A 22,384-nucleotide genomic window follows, 5' to 3' on the forward strand; every position below is an offset into this window, starting at 1 on the left:
AGTTAAATAATACACTGGGTCAATAGCAGGGTGGTCTAAGGTGCTGCAGTTTCAATACATGTTGGCAGCTCCCAGAAACCACAGCCAGTTTCTTACACTGATTTATGGGCCGTTTCCATGAAACCAAAGATACTTGGCTCGCCTGGAAGCTGGCTGGCTGGCAACTGGAAACACTTCAGTCCTGGCTAAGGGCCATGGCCCTTGGGAAGCACTTCATCGGGCCTTTTTGGCACTCTGGCGAGCAGCTTGCTTGTCCCGCCTGGCTGGGCTCTCTACACGGTGCACAGTCGTCTCCACCCGCAGGGATGACGACGCCCTGACGTGGCTGGAGGACGTCTCCGTGCACTGCGAGGAGGTTTCCACGTGCTGGGAGGATACCTCGAGGAATCTAGGGAGTCGCTTCGCGGAGGAGGTGAGGCAGGGTCCCTCTCGGTGGAGCTGAGAGGTCTCCACCTGACGGGAAGACGTTCGGACCTGACGGGAGGACGTCTCCACGCGGTGGGATGATGTTTCCTCGCGGTGGGACGACGTCTCCACGCGGACAGTCGACGTTTCCTTGTGGCGGGTGCCTTCCACTCGCGGGGCGAAGGATTTGCTCCTAAGGGGCGAGGCCATCCTGCAGGTACACCCAGGTCAGGAGGGACAAAGAGACCCAAGGCTCATGCTCTGTGTCACGTCACACAAGGAGCAGTGACATCAGGATGGCGAGCTACGTCAGCGTAGGCTGCAGGACACAAGATCTGCAAGCAACAAGATCTTCCAGCACGCCGCATTCGATTGCTGCGCGCGCTGCGAACCCAAGCCAAGCAAATAGGCGGGGCCCAGGCCATGCAGATAGGCGGGGCCTCTCGTCTCAGAATGAGGCTGTCCCCGCCCTCGAGTCCCACCATGCCCCGCGACCGGAAATATGAGCCGTTGCTTCCGGATCCTCCCTCACTTATTTGAAGCTGCTGCTCGGTCGGGTTGGTTGTGTTCGCGTCTCTGTACTGGTTATGGCTGCGGCCGTCGCTATGGAGACAGGTGCGTGGTGCCTTTCGCCGGGGAGGGGGATCTTCACCGAGGGAACCGTCCTTTCCCGCCCCCTTCTCTCCCGTTTCCCTGCGCCGTCTTTTGGGCTTAATTCGGCATCCTTAGGAGTTGGGACCGGCGAGGGGAGAAGGCGGTGTTGTCTCTGGCCTGGGCTGCTCAGACTTCCACCTCCGGCCGGGGTGGGACTGAGGGAGAGGACCGAGCCCTTCAACTGTCTGCTCATTGGAGCTTTTCCCGTGAACTTGTTTGAAATGTCTGTAACGTGCATTGTTCTAATACGGATTACCGTCTTCGCTCCGCTGTTTAATCATTTTGTATCTTGCTTCCTGCTTTTATATAGCATTTTGTTTTTGCTTAACGTAATCGCTGTTAGAAGTTGTGGTTATAACGCTAACATGGGGGTGACACAGCTGTTACAGACTATCCAGTGATCTCTGTTAACCCATAGTGGCCTACAGGTGGTAAATAGCCATTCCATTTATTTTCCTCAAGTAACTTTAGATCTTTGTTTTGTTTTGGAGACAGGGTCTCACTATTACTGTTGGCCTGGAACTAGCAATGTACACCAGGCGGCCTGGAATTCACAGAGATCCTTGTGCCTCTGCCCCCAAGTGCAGGGACTAAAGGCGTGCGCCACCTGGGTTGTTTTACATCAGGCTCCACTCTTAGATTTCTACGGAAGTTTCTCCAGCATTTTGATATTTGTTTCATAAATTCAGTCATATGGGGATGGGGAGGTGCATGCCGAGGTCAGAGGACAACTTACAGAAGTCCGTGGTCTTCCTGAGACCCTGAGGGTTCAGGGATCGAATTCAGATCATCACTTTGCTGCAAACACCTTACTTAACGTGCTGAGCTGTCTCACTTGAAGTCAAATTTTGTTGCTACAAATCATTCGTATTGTGACTTTTATTTTGGGTATTTTTTTTTTTACTGTTTTTTCTCCTAGATGATGCTGGAAATCGACTTCGGTTTCAGTTGGAGTTGGAATTTGTTCAATGTTTAGCCAACCCAAATTACCTTAATTGTAAGTTGAGTACATCATTAAGTTGAATAGCTAGCTGTTAATGATTTCTGACAGAAGAGATGTAATTCATAATAATAGTATTTACTTTGTTATGTTTGAGTGGGATTTTACTTTCGATGGTCTGTAGGTATTAACTGAGCAAACAAGGACTTGTGTTTTTTTTTTAATTCCTTGTGTTGTGATGGTAGGGATGTTAAAAGAGCTACTTTATTTTAGATAACAAGTCAGTAGTTCAGCAATTGGTTGACATACAGATTGTTTCTTTATTCCTTTCAGTTCTTGCCCAAAGAGGTTACTTCAAAGACAAAGCTTTTGTTAATTATCTTAAGTACTTGCTTTACTGGAAAGAGCCAGAATATGCCAAGTATCTAAAGTAAGTTTAATTTTTATAATCTTAAATCTGTGTGTACCTTATTATACATATGAAGTACTGATATTAGCAGTGGGAAACTATGCTCTGAATCTTTCTGCTTTTAGTTAATGTAAGACAGTGACATCTCTGAATTGTTATAGTAATCTCACTTATTTCTATCATTCTTACCTCACTCCCTTCAAACCAAAGCCAAACAGTTGTCTTTCGAAGCCAGCTTACTCTCTTAGTAATATAAATCAGAACATGCCACTTCTATTCATGTAGGATAAAATCCAGTAACTGGTTTTAGAATAAGGCTCTAATTTGATTTGGTCTTTCTAACCTTGCCGTTTAGCATTCCCCTTGTCTCTGTGTTTTTAATGTTTTAATGCCTACCAAACCATAAACTACTAAAATGCAGTGGCATAGCCATAAGCTGAAAATAAGCACATAGGAAGTGTGGTTTCTGGGAGTCTTAGACTTACTGTCCTATATAGTGTTCTATGTGTCAAGTACTGTGCTAAATGTATCGTGCACTTTAACTCACTGTAAACCAAAAAAAAAAAAAAAAAAAAAAAAGATGCAAACATGGACACTATCAAGTTTTTCAATTTCATTATAAGATTTCTTGAATTGTAAGAAACATTACAACTGCACAGCTATCCCTTTTAATAATAAAACAAAACCTTGAATCGGCCCTCTGCTTTATCTTAAAAAAAAGAAAAACAAGCTCCCAATATTTGGGAGGCGGAGATGGATGAATCTCTGAGTTCAAGGCCAACCTGGTCTACAAAGCTACTTCCAGGACAGCCAGGGCTACACAGGTAAACCCTGTCTTGAACTCCTCCCCTAAAAGGATGGACAACAAAAAACCAGAAATTTTAGCCCTATGTCCCTTTAATCCCAGCTCTCAGAAAGCAGAAGCAGCAGATCTCTATGAGTTTCAGGCCAGCTTGGTTATGTAGCAAGTTTTGGGCCAATCAGGGCTACATAGACAAATTCTATCTTAAAAATTAGAGGGAAACATTTCAAGCCTTTTCTTTACATCCTAGTCACTTCTGAATTGGTCCTGGACTGCCTGTAGAACTGATTGCACCTGATTTGCTCTTCATGATACAGTTGTTGATTCCTTTAGGAAGCTGAAGGAGAGACTTTAAGTTATTAGGAGGTTATAACATCAGTGCTAGCAGATTTACAGACTGAACATTAAAAGCCTCAGTCACTTTTAATTCAAGTTCAGTCTCACCAGCAGAGTTGTTGTACAGTGACTATCTGTACTCTGGTTGGAGGCCTCCAGTGAGCATATCACTCTGTTAGAGGAAGCTTACTCCACTGAGATCCAGAGATTAGACAACTCCTCCCTATATTGTTATCAGACAGACCTCCTTGTAGCTCTAACCTGTTTGTAGATTTTTTTTTCCTGTTAATCTGAGCCCTCTTGGACAGTAGCTATAGATGTTTAAATTCAAAAGCGGTTGTAAATTAACCCATGTTGGCCAATTTCATTGTTATCTGCATATGGTTTTAGATTTTTTTAGATAATTGTCAAATTTTAAAGATGGGAAGATTTTATGTAACAGAATTCAGACTCTTGAACCTTGGGAAGAGCTGAGGCCTTCTTTTTCACAGGTCAGCGGCTGGTTGCAGCTGAGGAGTGCTGTCCCTTCTAGACTTCCCAGCATGTGACCTGCTTACTGATAGCTAGTACATGCAGCAGCAGTGTGCCTTCAGTCAGTTTTTTTAGTGCCATGGGTTTCCAGCGTTCTCAGGAACCCCTCTATTATCTGGCAGTTCAACAAAAAACTAAACATAAGCCAAGCAAAGTGGTTCATGACTTTAATTCCTGCACTTGGAATGAACAGAGGGAAATCTCTTGAGTGGGAGGCTAACCTGGTTTATATAATGAGACCGTGTCTCAAGATGAAATAATTTGGGAGGGGGGTGGCTAGAGAGATGGGTTAGTGCTTAGAGCACTTGCTGCTCTTGCAGAGCATTCAGACCTGAATCTTTCATATTCCCATGAAAGGGAATTAGCTAGTATAGTGGGAATAGAGCATTCTGGGCTGAGCTATTACAATTACAGACAACTCTATTTGAAATATAAATAGTAAGCCATTACTGGAAGGGAAGCATAGCATTGGTTCTGCAGTGCAGTCATAGCCATTTCTACCCCCACCCCTGTGTGCCCCCCCATACCCACTTCTTATTTTCTTACCACATCCTCTTCCTCCTTCCTCCTTTTAAAAGCTCCAGGACAAAATTGTTAGTGCTTACAAGAAAATACCCTGGGGCAAGCAAGCTTCCCAAAGGAGGAGAATGGAAGGAAGAAGGAAAAAAAGCCTTGCCCCTTGAGTTAAGCTGACATGGGAGGCAGCAGGAAAGAAGGGGGCAAAGAAAAAGTATGGAACCTCAAAGTGTTAGGGGAGGCATGCTTAGCAGAGAGATAGGAAGACTCCATTAGATTCTATTGTCCTATTGGTGTCCTTTATCTAGTGTGGCATCCAGTCTAGGTTTATATGTTACATTTTGTCATCCTATTTTCTTAGTCTTGAATTCCTTGGCATTCTCTCTGCCTCCCTCTCCCCTCCCTTCTCTCCTCCTTCCCTTCCTCTCTCACTCAAACTGTTTCTCTTTTTCAGGCTGACCAAATGCTGACTTTCTACTTTTTACTGTGTGCTTCTTGGTTTCTCATAGTACAGAATCAGATGAAGTCTGTTTCTCCCATTAGTGATATTAATTTTGATCCATTGTGTTAGGTGGTGCCTTCCAGATTTCTTCACATCAAGTTACTGCTTTGTATGTAATAAGTAACTTGTGGGGGAAATACTGAGACTATAGACGTCTTGTTACATAAATTTTATTCACTTATTTATTTATTTTATTTTATTTTATTTTATTTTATTTTATTTGAGACAGGGTTTCTCTATGTTACAGCCCTGGCTGTCCTAGAATTCTTTTTGTAGACCAGGCTGGCTTTGAACTCACAGAGATCCTCCTGCCTGTGTCTCCTAAGTGATGGGATTAAAGGCGTGCACCACCACCACCTGGCAATGTTAGCATTTTTTAATCAAGTAATAATTTAGTTTAACCTACAAAGTGATGGGTGCATCATAACATCTTCATACATGTGTCTTTGTACTTTGCTCCCGTGTTTACTTCTCCCTAATTTTAGCACTATTGCAGATACTTGCCTCAGTTTTTTTCTGTGGGATTTTCTATCATTCTATATTTATTAGTCAGAATTCTACATTAAGGAAAAGCACTCCCTTGTTACTCATTCAAACATGTGTATCTGTCAACTTTTGGATTCTTGTTTTTATCCTAATTTTTTATTCTAATTATTCCAGCAGAATTGGCTTCTGGAGCACCTTTAGATGGCTCTTATGTACTTCTGACATCCTCATCCATGTTTAGCATTTCTTTTTGACATGTTGTACTGTGCATTCATTCTAACCCTGGAATTAGTTGTTTTGAGGAACTCTGGAAAAGGCTATTTGAGAACAAAGCTCTAGAGACTTAAGTGTGCTCATTGATATTAAAGTGTTTTTGTTTGTAGGCCCTTATGCATACAAAGCTAGGAACAGTATGTATGAATATGCTTGCATATGCACACATACATATCTATGGCTGTTTCTATGTGTTTGTGTTAAAAGCCATGAGGATGGAGCTGGAAAGAGGTCATCAGTTAAGAGCACTGGCTGTTCTTCCAAAGGGCCCAGGTTGATATACCCAGTACCCACATGGTTGCTTACAAACATCTAGTCCTAGGGGATTCAGTGCCCTTTTGTGACCTTCATGGGCACTGCATGCCTGTGATACATAGACTTACATGCAGGGAAAATACCCATAAACAAAGTAATTTTTTAAAAGGCCACGAGAACATACTATTTGTAGTTCCAGCTCAGTGACATGACATGTGTCCTACCTGCCCCTTTTCCCTCTCCTTATCCTTTTTTTGTTAATCAAATATTTAGCTTCTTTTTGCCCTATTGTGCTTGTCTTTGCTCAATACTATAGTATACATGATTTCTTGTTATAATTCCCATGGAGAATTAGAGCATAGTATTTATGGTTTTCTCAGGTTTCCTGAGTATTTATTGAACATACAACTATTGTCAAAGTCTTCAGAGCCAGTGAGATGGCTCAGTGGGTAAAGATGCTTGCCTGTAAGCCTGATGACCTGAGTTTGATCCCTGGGACCCCATGGTGAACTCCACAAGTATCTCATGGCATGCCCTCACTCTCCTTCTCACACAAACACTAAATAAATAAATGCAATAGAAATGTTTAAATTGAAAAGTGTTCATGTTTCTCACTTGGAAAACTAAGAGTATGGTTTATCTACCAATTTTGACATTGCTTAACAGTTTACAGGTTGTGTGATCTTGGGCAAGTTACTTAAGGTTTCTGAACTTAATGTTCTGAAATAACATGGTGGGAGTGACATTATCAAAAGTGCTATTTAACAGAAATTGTAGGCTTAAGATCATTTTTAGGGGAGTATCTGAATTAGAACTTGGGATGCCTTAAATTATGTTGATAATTAACTTATGAACTTAAACCCAGGTACCCTCAGTGTTTACACATGTTAGAACTGCTCCAGTACGAACACTTTCGAAAGGAGCTGGTGAATGCTCAGTGTGCGAAATTCATTGACGAACAGCAGATTCTACACTGGCAGCACTATTCCCGGAAGCGGATGCGTCTTCAGCAAGCCCTGGCAGAGCAGCAACAGCAGAATAACACAGCAGGAAAATGAGAGCTGGGGACAGAACAGACTCTTGGGACATGTATATAATGTATCGCTATTGTACAGTACTGGTAAAAGAAGACTCTTCTGCCCACCTTTATTATGTAGCACTCGGAACCATTAGTAGTAGTTTTGGTCGGCAGGCTTTATATTGTTAATAGATTATTTCTTTTAAACCAGAATTGTCCTACTTTGATTTCTGTGGGGATTTGTCAATTTCCATTGCATTTAACAGAACCAAGTGAATAAGAATGTAAATGTTAGGTGTTGTAGAACAGTTTAAGAACATGAGTGTGACACCCTAAGCCAAATCATCTCTAGGAACCTTACTGAAATTAGCTCCCCCTCACCCCATCCCTCTTTCTGTAGGAGAGGACATACTCAGTTGCTCCCTGCTTTGTATGATAGCTGACTTACAGGTGGCAGGGAAAGACTGGTTGTTAATGACTAATTGGACTCTTGTCTTTCAATGTAAGCCTCAAATACCTTTCTTTGGGAAAGTTAGCATTTATTTGACAAGTACCACAAGTAGGCACTACCTTAAAATGTTTCTTTTAATCTACTTCAAGAAGATTTTCATTTTATGTGTCTCAGTGAATTGCTTGCAAATATGTGCGTCATGTCCCTGGTGTCCAAGGAGGCCAGTAGAACATCAGATCCCCTGGAATGAAGTTGAAGGTGGTTGTGAGTCACCATGTGGTGTCAGGAACTAAACCTGGATCTTCTGCAATAGCAGCAAGTACTGTTGACCACTAGCCCTCATTTTTTCTCTATTTTTTGAGACAGGGTTTCACTTTGTAGCACAGGCTGCCTTGGAACTTGTGATCCTTCTACCTCAGTCTCCTGAGTACTGGCTCACATGCTGCTTTAAATGCTTTTTTTTTTTAATGTGTGTGAATGTTTGGCTTATACAAGGTATGTCTGTACCACTTGCATGCCTGGTACTCTCAAAAGATAGTATCAGATCCCCTGGGTAGAAGTTACAGTTTTGAGCTGCCATCAAACCCAGGTCCTCTGGAAGAGCAACCAGCACTCTTAACCACTAAAACACCTATTCAGTCCACACTCAAACAAGAATGTTTTATTTGTAGAATAATAGTTGGACTTTTCATTTGTGACAAGGTCTGGTACTGCAGATTACCCTTGCTTCAGACTCCTGCCTTAGCCTCTAAAATGGTAAGATTATAGGTGAAATGAGATGTAGACAGTAACTTGGCTTGGCTTACCAACATGTCTCTTTCCAAGAGAACCATATTTCAGATAGTTGTGAAACAAACTGCCTGAATTAAACATATGCATTCCATGTGTCTTCTCTAAATGGTTTATTGAAGTTCCACATTTCAAAGGCAGAAAAGGGTTTTGCAAATACATAGCTACAGATTTGGAAGTTAGCAAATTGTCTATCTTCAATATTTCCTCTGAGCTACTATTGCCATACTGAAGATGTATGTTACAAAACTAATTGGAGGTTTGTATTTTAATTCTTTATTGTTTAGACATACACTGATCAATTCAAAGCAAGTACGTGGCTTCTTTTAAGCAAACCAGGAAATCAACACACAATTGTGATCATCAAATCTTTTGTTTGTTTTTGGAAACCAGGTTTCTTTGTATAGTCCTGGCTTCCTGGAACTGTGTAGACCATGCTGGCCTTGAACTCACTGGTCCACCTGCTTTTGCCTCCCAAGTGCTGGGGTTAAAAGCATGTTCTACCATCAACCCAGTGCTATCATCAAATCTTAATCTTCAGAGAATATCATTTCCACGAGGTTGGCCTGAAGGCACTCAGATTCCACAAGTTTTTGGGGCTGTAGAAAAAAGAAAGGTTAAGTTTTAACCACTGCTATTTATGTTACCAGGGGTATAGTGAATTCTACTGGAATTTTTGGACATAGAAATGTTGCCATCAGAAACTATCAGCTAGCCAGGCCTGGTGACGCACACCTTTAATCCCAGCACTCCAGAGGGCAGCCTGGCCTACACAGTGAGTTCTATCGGAAGTCAGAAATACACAAAGAAACACTTTGGGGAAGAGGGAGGGGAAGAGCTAGTTATAACAAGCTTTATGAAATAATTATTTGTCTTAAGATGAATCATTAAAATACTTGGCCCAAAGGGCCTTAATCTTCCTTACCAGGAAGCCCCATAGACTGAAAACAAGAGGCGGCAAGCCCAGTGCCATCTTTTTCTCTCTCTTTAATTTAGGATCTTAGGGGCAGGACTGAAATAAAAGGAGAGCCCTTTTAAACCTGAAAAATAGAGTTCAAAAACAATGACACAGGTGCTTCCAGGAATGAGTCAACTTTCTCCTGAACACAGAATCTTAAAAGTGGCTGGAAAGTACTTCCCAAACACCTAATATCTGCAATATTAACAGTTCGTTGGGATTGGCTGGGGAATAGGTACCAACTTGTGTTTCTGATGCACTCTGAACAACAATGTGATACTGAAAATTAAATATTAACAGGCGGTGGTGGCACACCTTTGATTCCAAGCACTTGGGAAGCAGAAGCAGGTGGATCTCAGTGAGTTTGAGGCCAGCCTGGTCTACAAAGCAAGTTTCAAGACTTACTCAGAGAAACCCTGACTCAGGAAGAAAGAAAGATGTCTAAATGTGATGATCTTTTCAAACATGACTTTAAATAACTTGAGTTTTAACTGTATTATAGCCATAACATAAAGGTAGATACTCACCGTCCCATATTTAAGTAGTGTAGGCACTGCAGTTACTTTCAGTTTTTGTCTGAAGTCATTATTTGGGTCTTTCCAGCTATTCCAAAAGGAAAAGGATCATGAAAAACACCACTTGGTTTATTACAGTTTATTCAACAGTATTTAGTATACTAGTAATTACTGCTTTTGTTAACATTTAAACATTTTGAAGATTGAAACATATGTATCACTCTCTACAAAGTTTACATTTAAAGTGTGGCTAAGATAGCTGGGTGGTGGTGGTACATGCCTTTAATCCCAGCACTTGGGGGGCAGAGGCAGAGGGAACTCTGTGAGTTCAAGGCCAGCCTGGTTTACAAAGCTTTATGTGACTGAATATAAATGTTAAATTTGAATTCAATAATTCTAATTGCTTGGCTTATCAGACATTACCTAAAACAGAGTCTGAGCATTTAAATCCTTTCAGCCTAAGTTTTTAAGAATCTGGAGATACGGTATACATGAACACTTACTAAGATCTGTCTCCTACTTGGCAGTAGATGAACACACTGTCTTCTATAACATGCTTCAGCCCCGCTCGAACGACTGGCTCAGCTTTTAAAGAAAGTTAAAAATAATTACACATCAAACTGCGATAGCCTGCGCCCAGCCCCCACCTCCCCTCCCCTCCCCTCTCCCCAGTCTTAGTAGACTTTAGCCTGCAGTAAGAATGAGGATGTTAAGAGTCAGGTGTTCTCTTAATCACTAAATCGTAATCCTGTCTTTAAGACACAGCCAGGACATCAGAAAGCACACATATTTGCTAACGAAAAGACGAACTCGTGAGTCTGTAAGACACTAATCATTTGGAGAACTGAGAATTTTAAAAGGATCAGGCTCCAGTCCATGAGGGCCACCCTTGGGTGGCGAGTAAGGACCAAATGAGAGACTCTAATGCGGATCTACGGGAACAAGATCATCTTTGCCTCCACAATCCCACTTTCTGGCTTTAGTAGGGGCCTTCTTTCCACCACTTCTGAGGTGTAGCAACCTGCAGTCCCGGTCTCACCTTCTACGCAGTCCGGACACCAGCTCTTCCCTTCGTCATCCTTAGAGCCGCTGAAGTAGGCGAAAATGGTCTTGCCCTTGTGCTCCTTTACAGCCTGGTCGAACTCCTCGAAGCCGGACACGTTCACCTCCTTGAAGGTGGCCATGGGTACAGTTCAGAGAGTTGTGTGGAATGCGATCTTAGGTCCTGCTGCCTCAAGGCGGAGCCCAAGTAGGGCGTGGACAAGTTTCCGGGTGGGATGTACCACTGGAGCTGTGCAGTGCTACGGGAGCCTGGGAAGGCCATAACTCATTAGGACTCATTTTGGTCTAGTGGAGGGTGTATTTTGGCGCCAATTCCCTTCTGACATCTAGATTTATAACCTGGTCTGGTCCCCACCTTGGCCTCCTGGACAGTGACTACAAAACCCGTCGCAGAACAACACCTTTATCCTCAAATTGCTCAGAAAGCTCAACGGTCCCCAAGCGGCCACGCTCCTGTTGCCATGGCGACTGGGCGAGAGGCCGGAAGCTAGGCCTAGCTTGGGGTTGCCTATCCGCCTTCTGGTCGCCGCGCCTTGCCCAGGCCAGGTGGGCTCGGGTGGGAGCTGGGGGAATTCTGGGAAGCTGCTTTGTGGGGGGGGGGGACAAGCGAGAGGGGAGACCTTTCCCCGGGCTTGTCTTGCAGCTCCACCCCTCCAATTACCTTCCCATTCGTCAGGCTTTAGGGGGGCCGGGGCTGGGGGCGGCGTCCGGGACTGGGCGGGAGTACGGAGAGAGCTGGGAGGCTGAAAGGCTGCGAGGGCTGGATCCGAGTGTTGTGAGAGTGTGTACGGGGCACGTTGTCTAGGGGAACAGGTGCAAAGACAGTGTGCCCGAGGTTGTGTTGGGTACAGGAATTGTCCCGGAGCTGCGAGCTCGGCGGTGGGCCTCAGGGCCCTTGCCGGAGCTGTGCAGGTTACACTGGCAGCGAAGATGCCGGCTCGTTGCGCGGTGGCCCGCAGGTCGCGGCGGGGTGTTCGGCCCCCGTGGGCAAGGAGATGGGGTGCAAGGATGTCCCGCGGCTGTGGAGTAAGACGCCGGGCGAAGTCTTCAGTGCGGCGGATGCGCTGTGCAAGCATAGAGAGGCTGCAGGATGATCGGCGGCCTTTGGGGAGGAGGCGAGCTACGGAACCCGCGGTGCCCCTTGGGATGAACAAGGCCTTTGGGGCACCTGGGACTGCAGCAATGGACCTTGGGGCAGTGTGGGTGAACGGGGCTGTGGGCGAGCCCGAGGTGATTGGGCCTGCTGGGTCTGTGTGGGTGACCAGATCTGGAAAGGAGGAGCCAGATGATAGTAGTCCACCAAGCTGTGAGAGAAAAGGTCGACCAGGAACACTTGGCCATGAGAGCATCCTGGAATTGTGGTTGAAGGTGCAGGCTATGAGGGTAGCTTCAGGGTGCTGGGAAGGAAGCAGAGTGGAGCTCCATCCGATTCCTGAGGGAGAGGGGCCAGTAGAAAGGGGTGTTCCTGGGCGAGCTTCCTGGGTAGAGACCAGCCGAGGTGGTGTCACAGGACCCTGGGTGAGAGGACATGCTAGGCCATTCCCCCGGACCTCAGGATTACCCTCATCTAGGGGAATAGGGGCACGTCGTGAGAGCCTCTCCTTCTGTAGACAGAGACAAGCTGGAAAGATGCCTCCTGCTGTGGGTGGACCTGGGGTAGTGGAGAAGATAGGCTGCGCTTCCTCGGGCCCTTGGGAAGAAAGACAAACTGTGGGGTTACCTGTGGCCATTGGTTGGTCTGAGGCAGTGAAAAGGACCCGACCTGGAGAACTGAGGGAACGTGGGGGCAACCTAGGTCCATGTCGGGGAGGGCAGTCTGGGCAGGTTTCTGGGGCTCTGTCAGAAGAAGCTGTGTATGGGTATAAGTTATGGGACAGAGAGCAAATTGTAGGGCCCCCTGATACCTTGATGGTACTAGCCAGGGCTATGGAAGATGAAACTACCTCTCAGGGGGCCCCGGGGTTGTGGCAAAGTGGACAAGAGGTGGAAGATGTAGGCTCTAGGGGTATTCCTGGCCTGGGGGCCATGGGACAGACTTTAGGAGTGCCTTGTGTTGGAGAAGAGGGAGCTAGATGTGGAGGTGACTCAGAGTCATGGGGAGCTGCACAGGCTGTAGAGCTGTCTGCTTCTGAGGAGCTAGAGGCAGGTTCTCATGGTGCCCAGGGCCTGTGGGGTATAGAGCAGGCAATGGCAGCACCCAGGGCTTTGGGAGAGGAGACAGATGAATCAAGTGTTCCAGGACTGTGGGGAACAGGACAGCTCCCGGGCTGGCAGCCTGTGGTGGTATCAGGAGGCAGGGGAGGAGAAGCAGGCTATGATGTTTCAGGCCTATGGGAGAATCAGCAGGCTGTTGGGGCCCCTCTGGCTGAGGCATTATCAGGGGCAGTTATGGAGGAGACACACAGTGGGAATCCAAGCCTGCAGGAAAGAAGGCAGGTGATGAGGCAGCACGAGACCCAGGGGCCTGAAGCTTTAGGGATACCTGGGGCTGTTAATCAGGATGCCAGTTGTGGAGCTCTGTCATGTCCATGTGGGAGGAGACAGGCTGTGGGGGTGTTTGAGACAGTTGTGATGCCAAAACACAGGTATACCACAGAAAGAGCACCATCAGCTCTGGGTGTACCTGCTGCCTTGTGGGTGTATCAGGAAAGCAGCCCTACTGATACCTTGAACCTGCAGGGAAGGACTCATGATGCCTCTGGGAGGCCCATGGTTCCTGAGGAGTGCTCATCTGTGGTAGAGGATACTGAGTCTAGGACTCTCTTGGGTTCTTGGGGAAGGAGACAAGCTGGTGGGGTTCCCATGGTTCCTGAGATACCTGGTTCTCTGGAGGTAGAGGCTGGATCCAGAGGTTTCTCAGGCTTGTCAGGAAGGAGACTAACTGTAGGTATACCTGTGACTGCAGGGGTATCCTCTGCAGGTATGGGCGTGGCTGCCAGGACATCTAGTTCTGTGTGGGAGCATATTAGCTCTAGAAGAGACTCAGACTCAGCAGAAGGTAGGCCACCAATAGGGATATCCATGACTGTGGGGCACCCTGAGGCCACGGGGGATGAGGCACTAGCTGAGGACTTACAAAGAAGACAATCTGCCTCGATACCTGTGGCTGCTAGAATTGCCACAGCTGTGGGAGAGCCCACAGCTTCTGGGCTCTTCGGGCCTCACAGGGCAGGGGATAGTGCCTGTGGAGAATGCTTGGGGATATGGCAAAGAAGACAAATAGCTGATTTGCCAACTACCGCCAGAGTCCCTAAACCTGAGATGGAAGCAGGCTCTGAAGGTGTCTCTGATCTGTGGAGGGGACACAGTGGGACAGTTCCTGAGGTAGTGAGGGGGCCATTGCATCAGGGGATGCTTGCAGCTGTTGGGGTCAGACCTGTTCCTGCTGCAGTGTGGGTGACTGGCTGCCCTGGAGAGGAGGCAAATGGAGGTGTTTCTGATGGGACAGTGATTAGGAGACAGCCCACTGAGGAAGTAAGGGAGTCAGGAGAGGAAACAGAGAGTAGAGGGATCCTGGGACTTTCAGGGAGGGACCAGGTTGTGGGGATGTCTTACCCCCATGAGCTTGGTGCCAGGATGTGGGGCAGTCCAAGATCTGTGGGGAAGGAAGCAGCCTCTGAGAATATTCCCACAGTATCTGCAATGAGGACAGCTGTGCCTTCAGTTTCAAGGGAGGAAATAGACCTGGGCCATTTCAGAGATAATCTGCTGGGGAATGGGGGCAGAGCTGTGGGAGGAGTTCCTGAAGCTAGAGTGAGAGCAAAGGATTTGGGAGAGAGGAGAGAGGGTGGATTGAGGGGCACCTTCCAGTAGCTATGTGGAAAGCAAATTGGAAATTGTCCTGGGATTCTGGGAGGGAAGAGGTTGGGGAATGGGTTGTCTTGGGTATAAGTGAAAGAACAGATTAGTGTAGGGACCTTATGGTTCCTGGAGAGATACTTTGTGGCAGTGTCACACAATGTGCCGGGAAACTAACTGGGAGACATCTGGAAAGATTGGGAATGCATTGCAAGGAGAGGGCTATCCCAGGACTTTGTATAGTGGGATCGTGGGGTGGGTGTCCCTGGACTTGTGTGTGTGTGTGTGTGTGTGTGTGTGTGTGTGTGTGAGATGACTTAAGGTGTACAGCCCCAACTCTGCAGCTCATTCTGTGGCCTCAGCTCTAGCCCTGTGATACTGGCAGGCCAGCTGCCATTGCCTTACTTGTGTGCCTCCTATCTGCCACTTGGATCACGTCTCTGTAATCTTAGAAACAAGGAGTCGTGTACAGCTGTCCTATGTTTCTACAAATGCGTCTGCCTTTAAGAGGATCTAGTCCAAATTCTGGATTTTTTTTTTTTTTTTTAATTTAAGCTGGCTTCTTTCTCCCTTAACTTTGAATTTCCCAGTTGATTTACTACTATCGGATTCTTTGAAAGAACAAATTTTTCACTGTACTTAAAACTTACAGTTTCTCAGAAAATTGTTTAACACAACTGTGTTGAGTTAAAATTGTTTACTGTGTTCAAGTACTGATTGTGGGAAATAAAAGAGTGACAAGGCCTTCAAGTCTCAAGGAGCTTTGTCCAGCTGGAAAGCTGAGACACAGACCTTGAAATAGGTAAATAACTATTATGAGGACATGGTTAATCTTTGAGTGGGTAGGGCCATTCAAGTATGTTAAATATCTTCAGAATAAAAAAATGAGGGTGGGCTTCTTACAGCTTCCTAGATTTTTCAGTAGTTGGGGCTCACTGCCAATGTATACAGGGTGTGGATGATGGTGAGCTAAACACCTAGATTCTTCAGTAGCTGAGGGCTCACTGTGAATGTATATGGGGTGCAGATGGTGGGAGAGCTAAACACCTAGAGATCCTGTTCCGCTGGTCAAACCCCAGCTTTATTTAGAGCCACTCAGAATTTTATCTGAGCTACTTAACAGAGCAATACATTCTGCTCTTTTGACAAGTCATTAGGATGTATGCATGTGGAACATGTCCATAAAACTGTCCAGTCACAATAATAATTTATCATAACAGAACTAATGTCTTGCTGGTTACCTTTGGAATTTGAAATGAAAATGGTCTAAGGGACTGTCATTAAAATGGTAGCTCCCTATTCTTTTGAAAATGAGAATTTCAAAAGTGGTTGCTTTTATAAATATAAGAAATGGACCTCTTCTAAGCAGTTATTCTTACATGAGGTTACTGTGGGTTCACTCTGGAATGCTGCTACATAAGCATGGGATTGTGGGTTGCTTAATCTGGTGTTTGAAGATTGTGGCACTGTTTAACTTTAGATATGTTTGATTTAAGGAAGAGTTGCCTGATGACTCTGTGATCACTGTTCTTTGTCACCTGAGGTGATGGGACCAAGCCAGCCAGCTTCTACCTGTGTTCACCTAGCATCTAGTATCCAACTAGATGGAAGGAACGACCCCAAGAATCTTCACCCCCAGGTTGTTTTACTGTTTTCCTTCTGATATTTATTATAAAACCCTTTGTTTTGTTTGTTTGTTTTTTGAGACAGGGTTTCTCTGTAGCCTTGGAGCCTGTTCTGGAACTTGTTCTGTAGAACAGGTTAGCCTGGAGCTCACGAGATCCTTCTACCTCTGCCTCCCTAGTGCTGGAATTAAAGGCATCATGCACCACCAATGCCCAGCTACAAAACATTTTAAACATAAAGAAAAGTTAAAAAATAAAAAGACCTTGAACATTTTGTACCATTTTCTAGATTTAGCAGTTGTTAATAATTTGCTGATCTCTGTCTGCTCAACCATCTGTCTTTAAGGCTTATGTATAAGCCTACCAAAGGAAGCTACAAACATGATGCTTTTGTTTTAAATATTTCAGAACATTTTAAAAATGAACTCACTTCCCTAATTGTACCATTATCACACTTAAAAAAATACCTTTTAGAAAAATTAAACTAATGTGTGTGTCTGTCTGAATGTATGTGCAAGGGGTACTTTTAGAGGCCAGAAGAGGGTGCTGGACCCCTCCAAGCTATAGTGTGAAACTTACCCACAAATAGCTATTTAACTGCTCAGTCTTCAGTGTATGAAAAGTAAGAGTTTGGTGCTTGGTTAAAGTACTTTTTTGTGTCTAGGTCCAACCACGATGGATAGTTCAAATACTATGTTCAAAAGTTACAGGTTAAACTTTTTTCCACTCTCATTTTTTTAGTGTGATTAATTTTGGTTCACTGTTTGCACTGGTGCACCTTTCAGGGTTTTCTGTTATCTTTATGGAGCTATGTACCCCCCATCCCTTCCTCCCTTGTGTACTTGAAACATTCACATGCATTCACATGGTTCCAATATAAACCTGTGCAAACAGGTATATTCAGGGAAGTATTGTACTTTTTTTCTTTCCATCTTGTTCCTACTCACATTCTATGGATAACTGATCTCATTAACTTCCTTTTTAATTTGTCATTTTCTTTCTGTCCTAAGGCCCAGATGCATGCACATATTCTTATAGTGCCTTCTTTTCTTGATATTACAGCTACTCTTTCTTCTTCTTTTTTTTTCCCCCCTGAGAAATCTCCCACACCAGTTCCTAGAGCTGTTTCTAGAGACGTCCTCATGTCTTACATTTCTAGCACTCTATTCTGCAGCTGTCCTAAAGTTTATTCAATGGCCAACTCTATGTAGACATGTAGGTTGATTTCAGTAATTGGCAGTAACAAACCATATAACAGCAAGTAAGCCTATGTATGGGCATTGTTGGGAGTATATCTGCATGGTGTCTGTTTTAGTTAGGGTTTTCTTGTTGTGAAGAAGTACCATAACCACACCAACTCTTACAAAGGAAAACATTCAATTGGGGTGGCTTGCTTACAGTTTCAGAGGTCTAGTCCATTATTCTCTTGTAGGAGCATGGCAACATGCAGGCCGATGGTAGCTGAGGGTTCTACATCTCGCTGGCAACAGGAAGTCAACTAAAACACTGGGTGGTATCCTGAGCATAGGAAACCTCAGAGCCTACCTTCACAGTGACACACTTTCTCCAACAAGGCCTTACACTCCAGCAAAGCCACACCCCCTACTAGTGTCCCTCCCTCTGCGATTAAGGGGGACGTTTACATTTAAACTACCATAGTATGCTAGAAGTGATAGTAGACTGCTGGGTCAAAAGTAGATGGATATTGCCAAGTTACCCCCAGAAAGGAGTGAGCCTATGCCCACTACACACTCTCTCTTGCTTTCTCTCTCCTGCCTGCCCTCCCTCTCCCTGCTCTTTCTCTCTTTCATCTTTCTTTCCCATGTCTATGTTTTTAAAAATGTGTATGTGTGTGTGCCTGTGTGAATTTATGTGCATTACTCTATGATAGTATGTTTCACCAGAGCCTTACCAAAAGCAGGTAGTGTTTTATTCTTACTTTGTGGAATTTTATAAGGCTGACCATGTTTAAAGAGTTTTTTTAAATTATGTGTATGTATGTGCACAGGAGTGTAGGTGCCTGTCAAAGTCTGAAGCTTAGAGTCCCCAGGAACTGGTGTTCTAGGTGCTTGTGAGCCTCTTGACATGGGTGCTGGGAATCAAACTTGGGTTTTCTTCAAGAACAGTGCATGCTCTTAACTGCTGAATCATCTCTCTGGCCCCAGGTTGAACACCCCACCCCTGACAGTCATACACACACACACACACACACACACACACACACACACACACACACACACGAGAGTCTTCCTCTTTTCTTTTACTGCCTTTCCCATTTCTTATGGCTTCTTACTGTCTTTTCTTTTTTTGATTTTCTTTTTTTGATGTGTATATGTGTGCCTGTGTGAGTTTATGTGCACTGTGCACATATAGGTATCAGAGGAAACCAGAAGAGGGTGTTGGATCATCTCAAACAGTAGTTATAGGCAGTTAAGAGCTGCTTCATGTAGATGTTGGGAACTGAATCTAGGTCCTCTGCAAGAACACCATGCACACTTCACTGCTGAGCCATCTCTCCAGCTCACTGTGGTTTCTTTTTTAACATCAGTTAAGGAGCTCTTTGTACTTGCAAATAATATTTCCTTCTAGTTCTTTGATTTTTGTTTATTGGGGCTTTTTATTTGTGTGTCTGTGTATTATTGATTGTTAATCAGGGAGAAATTTTAAAAGAAAATTTATTTATTTTGTTTGTTTGTTTGTTTTGAGACAGGGTTTCACTGTGTAGCCCTGGCTGTCCTGGAACTCACTATGTGGACCAGGCTGGCCTTGAACTCAGAGATCCACCTCCACCTGCCTCTGCTGGGATTAAAGATGTACACCATCACTGCCCAGTTAAGAAAATTTTTTTTTTATTATTTGTTGTTATGTATGTTCTGCTCTATCAGTATGTATGCCTGCAGGCTAGAGGAGGGCACCAGATCTCACTACAGATAGTTGTGAGCCACCATATGGGTGCTGGGAATCTGGGAATCGAACCTGGGTTCTCTGGAAGAATAACCAGTACTCTTAACCGCTGAGCCATCTCTTCAGTACTAACTTTTTTTTTTTTTTTTTTAGTCTGTGTACCTTTCTGGTTTTCTTTTGTTTGTTGTTGTTGTTATATTTACTTAGTGGATTGTTCCTACTCCTCCTTTATCACCCACCTCCCCCAAAAGAGTTCCTGAAGTTTTATTATATACATGTGATTGAGCTCATTTATTTTGAGTGTTGGAGAGATCGCTCAATGAAGGTATCATGAGATTGGGTCTACTGAATTCAACAACATGGATTCCCTTACTTGCCTTTCATAGGTAGGCACTATTTTGTTTTATAGTCATAAAATTACTTATTTCTCTTGACCTGGTAATCCTAGTGTACCTTACTTAACCTAAGAAAATAATGTAAAAGCAGAAAAACTAAACAAAATAAAACCCTAAAGATAACCCTATACTAATAATGTACTTGTTAGTGGAAAAACTAGAACAATCTGTTTAATACAGTTGTGGCTTAGCCTGCAAGGCTGGGTTTTGAAGATTAGAAAATGCAGCTGTGAAAGCAGTCTTAAAAACCATCAGGAATGTGGGAGCATGTTTATGTTTAAATGTAGAGTATCATAAGGTTTATCTATATGATGAATTTGGTAAAAACCTAAATCTTTGTCAGCCTGGCTAACTGGACTTTTAGCGAAAGGTGTGTTCAATGAGCAGATGACAGATGAAAATCTTGGGAGGACCTAGGGCTTAGGTTTGCTGTGTGGTGTGTGCCTGTGGGACTGTTTCTAGGAAAGCTCTACATCCTGAAACAGGATAGATCTGTAGATGGGAGCTGAAGAACTTGCTGGTTGGTGCATGAAGCACTGTAGGGCAGCCTTTGCAGGAGGCCTGGTACGCTGCTAGTAGTTGGAAGACTGTTCGCAGAACTATGTGACTTTAGTACAGAACCTTGTATGTGGTGTATGCAGGTGGCTGGTTCCATGGGCACACCAGAAAAATGTCTTTATATGTAGATAATCTTCTGGGTAAAACAGTAGGAACTGGTGTGTGTGTGTGTGTGTGTGTGTGTGTATACAATATGTCATCTTTCTAATGAAAGCTTACTTTTGTTTATTTCTTAAAGAACCAGCTGCAATTTAATAAGAATGTTCCTACACATCCCAGCAACTTGGCAGTTCGATACTCTTGTCCACATGCAATTAAAATTGAAAAACTGAAACACTCATATAATGAATTGTATCCTTGTAAAGACTTGGATTTTAGAACCGGAAATGATTTAAGCAGTTCTGTCTCATTTTCTGTCATATCAGAAGAGAGGCTTAGCTATGCTGTCCACTTAGCCAAAAGAGATGTAAAACGAAGACAGTTTGAAGAACACATGAAAGATCATCTCAGAAGTCAGCCCCAGAGCTCTCACAAATGTGTACACACCAAGGTGGAAAAGAAGGACTCAAAGAGTCAGGATGTCTGTCATTACAGCCACCAACCATCCAAAGTAGGCATTTCCAGCTCGGGTGCTAAGGTTTATATATACACATCTCATCCAGGACGATCAGATCTTACTGTACCAAATTCACCACCTACCCATGATCCAGGACTTCAGCCACAACCCAGGATAGAGGAGCACAAAAACCTATGGGAACAGAAAAGCCTTCTAGAAGTTCAGCGACTCCGAAAGGAATTGAGCAGTTGTATCCATAAAATAGAAGCAGTAACTAAAAAAGGTGAGAAAACCCAGTTCTTCATTTGATGAGATGCCATGGTGTGGGATAATTCAAATACATTCATTTTTGGGAGCCTTCCTCCCCAACACAAACACTACCAAGTTCTGCTGCCTCCTGTGAGCTGGTTGGTTCAGTAGAGCTGAACAGCCACTATAAAAGAGTTGGGCTTAGACACTGACCTGGGTTCTGCCCACTCTTACTGCCTGACTTTGCATCTCCTAATACCTGTGTACAAAGTATCCTATGATATTTGCCTTATGAATACAGAATTGCTTCAGGCAAAATTATGTTAAATTTTCTTTAAAAGACCATAATATATGTGTATTGTAGATAAACCCACTTCATATCTGACCACAGGGTCAAAGGGAAGAAGTAAAATCATTATATATATATATATATATATATATATATATATATATATATATGTGTGTGTGTGTGTGTGTGTGTATGTATATATATATTTATATATATACACACACACACACACTATTTTTACAATAATTAGTAATCTCAGGGTCCTTGCATTTCTTTGGGAAGTAGTAGATTCAGGTAGAGAGTAAGGTTACTATAGACAACAAGTAAGCCAGCTCTTAGACAATGGGGCATGAGGAGTTGTGTAGCAAAAGGAGCTATTGGGCTGTGATAATACATTTTCTAAAATTACATTTTACAATTAAAGTTTAATTAAAATATGAACATATAAATATATGGATGTTGGAGAAAAAAATGTAATGCCTTATAAAGTTGTTGGTTGACACAAGATAAAACTACCCAGTGAGGTGTGTCTGGATAGGAAACAAGAGGACTGAAAAAAGAAATGTACTAAGGATGGGTACAAATTCATCTCCTCCTAGGAACCAGCTACAAAGAAACTGCCACTTGCTGGCAAACCAGCTGCATTTAAACAGAAAAATGCAGCTGCCTGAGAAAACCAGCTCTCACACACACAGCCAGTCTTCCTAGTGAACATGTTGTATAATGATTGGACATCATGGGTGGTCCAGAACAGTGCTACAGGACATGCCAGAAGTATTGTGGTTAATTTGTCATGATATCCATTAGTGTCAGTCTGAAGCAGCATGACCCTACCAGATACTTTAAGTAGAAGCCAGGCTACCTGGTAACAAAGCTCCCAGGTCTCCTGCTCTGGTGATCTGGCTAAGACTAGGACCTTTATAACTGAGCTTTGGAAGCTCTGTAGGTAAGGGCTGGCCTGGTTTACTTCCTTTGTGTAAATATTTTAGTGGACCACCAATACTTGGTAACTATAATAACAATGTCTTCACTGGGGCAAATGACTAAAAAAGACACGTGAATACATAGTTTCAGTTTCTGCATCCAGTAGCTGTGCTTCCCAAGCCCA

The 22,384-nt window shown here is 44.0% G+C and overlaps 5 protein-coding genes across 11 annotated transcripts in view; 3 read left to right on the plus strand and 2 right to left on the minus strand.

Annotated features, from left to right (window-relative positions):
• Nucleotides 1-4: 4 nt before the first annotated feature.
• CUNH17orf100 (chromosome unknown C17orf100 homolog) lies at nucleotides 5-788 on the minus strand. The gene has a single exon (XM_051180098.1). The coding sequence runs from the start codon at nucleotides 613-615 to the stop codon at nucleotides 214-216; it is 402 nt and encodes a 133-aa protein (XP_051036055.1). The 5' UTR covers nucleotides 616-788; the 3' UTR covers nucleotides 5-213.
• Nucleotides 789-937: 149 nt separating this feature from the next.
• On the plus strand, nucleotides 938-8,461 carry Med31 (mediator complex subunit 31). The gene is made up of 4 exons (XM_051180100.1): nucleotides 938-1,020; nucleotides 1,979-2,056; nucleotides 2,333-2,429; nucleotides 6,975-8,461. The coding sequence occupies exons 1-4, from the start codon at nucleotides 993-995 to the stop codon at nucleotides 7,165-7,167; spliced, it is 396 nt and encodes a 131-aa protein (XP_051036057.1). The 5' UTR covers nucleotides 938-992; the 3' UTR covers nucleotides 7,168-8,461.
• Nucleotides 8,462-8,627: 166 nt separating this feature from the next.
• Nucleotides 8,628-11,069, minus strand: Txndc17 (thioredoxin domain containing 17). The gene is made up of 4 exons (XM_051180101.1): nucleotides 10,880-11,069; nucleotides 10,344-10,425; nucleotides 9,853-9,928; nucleotides 8,628-8,966 (listed from the first exon to the last, which is right to left on the minus strand). Exons 1-4 carry the CDS (start codon nucleotides 11,022-11,024, stop codon nucleotides 8,898-8,900), a joined length of 372 nt encoding a protein of 123 aa, XP_051036058.1. The 5' UTR covers nucleotides 11,025-11,069; the 3' UTR covers nucleotides 8,628-8,897.
• Nucleotides 11,070-11,281: 212 nt separating this feature from the next.
• The window catches only part of Kiaa0753 (KIAA0753 ortholog), a 47,111-nt gene continuing 36,008 nt past the window's right edge, over nucleotides 11,282-22,384 (plus strand). For 2 of the 7 annotated variants that reach the window (XR_007834251.1, XR_007834252.1), the window contains exons 1-3: nucleotides 15,352-15,502; nucleotides 16,197-16,339; nucleotides 20,421-21,021. Coding sequence is in view for 5 of the 7 variants with exons in the window: in XM_051180073.1 (XP_051036030.1) it covers nucleotides 16,247-16,339; nucleotides 20,421-21,021 (694 nt within the window). In the remaining 2 variants the exon portion in view is untranslated. Of the gene's footprint in view, nucleotides 11,449-15,334; nucleotides 15,503-16,196; nucleotides 16,340-20,420; nucleotides 21,022-22,384 lie in introns of those variants that run through there. The other 5 variants (XM_051180073.1, XM_051180074.1, XM_051180075.1 and 2 more) reach the window with 5 other exon arrangements.
• On the plus strand, nucleotides 11,652-15,247 carry LOC127218961 (uncharacterized). The gene has a single exon (XM_051180079.1). The coding sequence runs from the start codon at nucleotides 11,833-11,835 to the stop codon at nucleotides 14,713-14,715; it is 2,883 nt and encodes a 960-aa protein (XP_051036036.1). The 5' UTR covers nucleotides 11,652-11,832; the 3' UTR covers nucleotides 14,716-15,247.

This window comes from Phodopus roborovskii, unplaced genomic scaffold (genome assembly GCF_943737965.1).
Source record: "Phodopus roborovskii unplaced genomic scaffold, PHOROB, whole genome shotgun sequence".
Classification (NCBI taxonomy): Eukaryota; Metazoa; Chordata; class Mammalia; order Rodentia; family Cricetidae; genus Phodopus; species Phodopus roborovskii.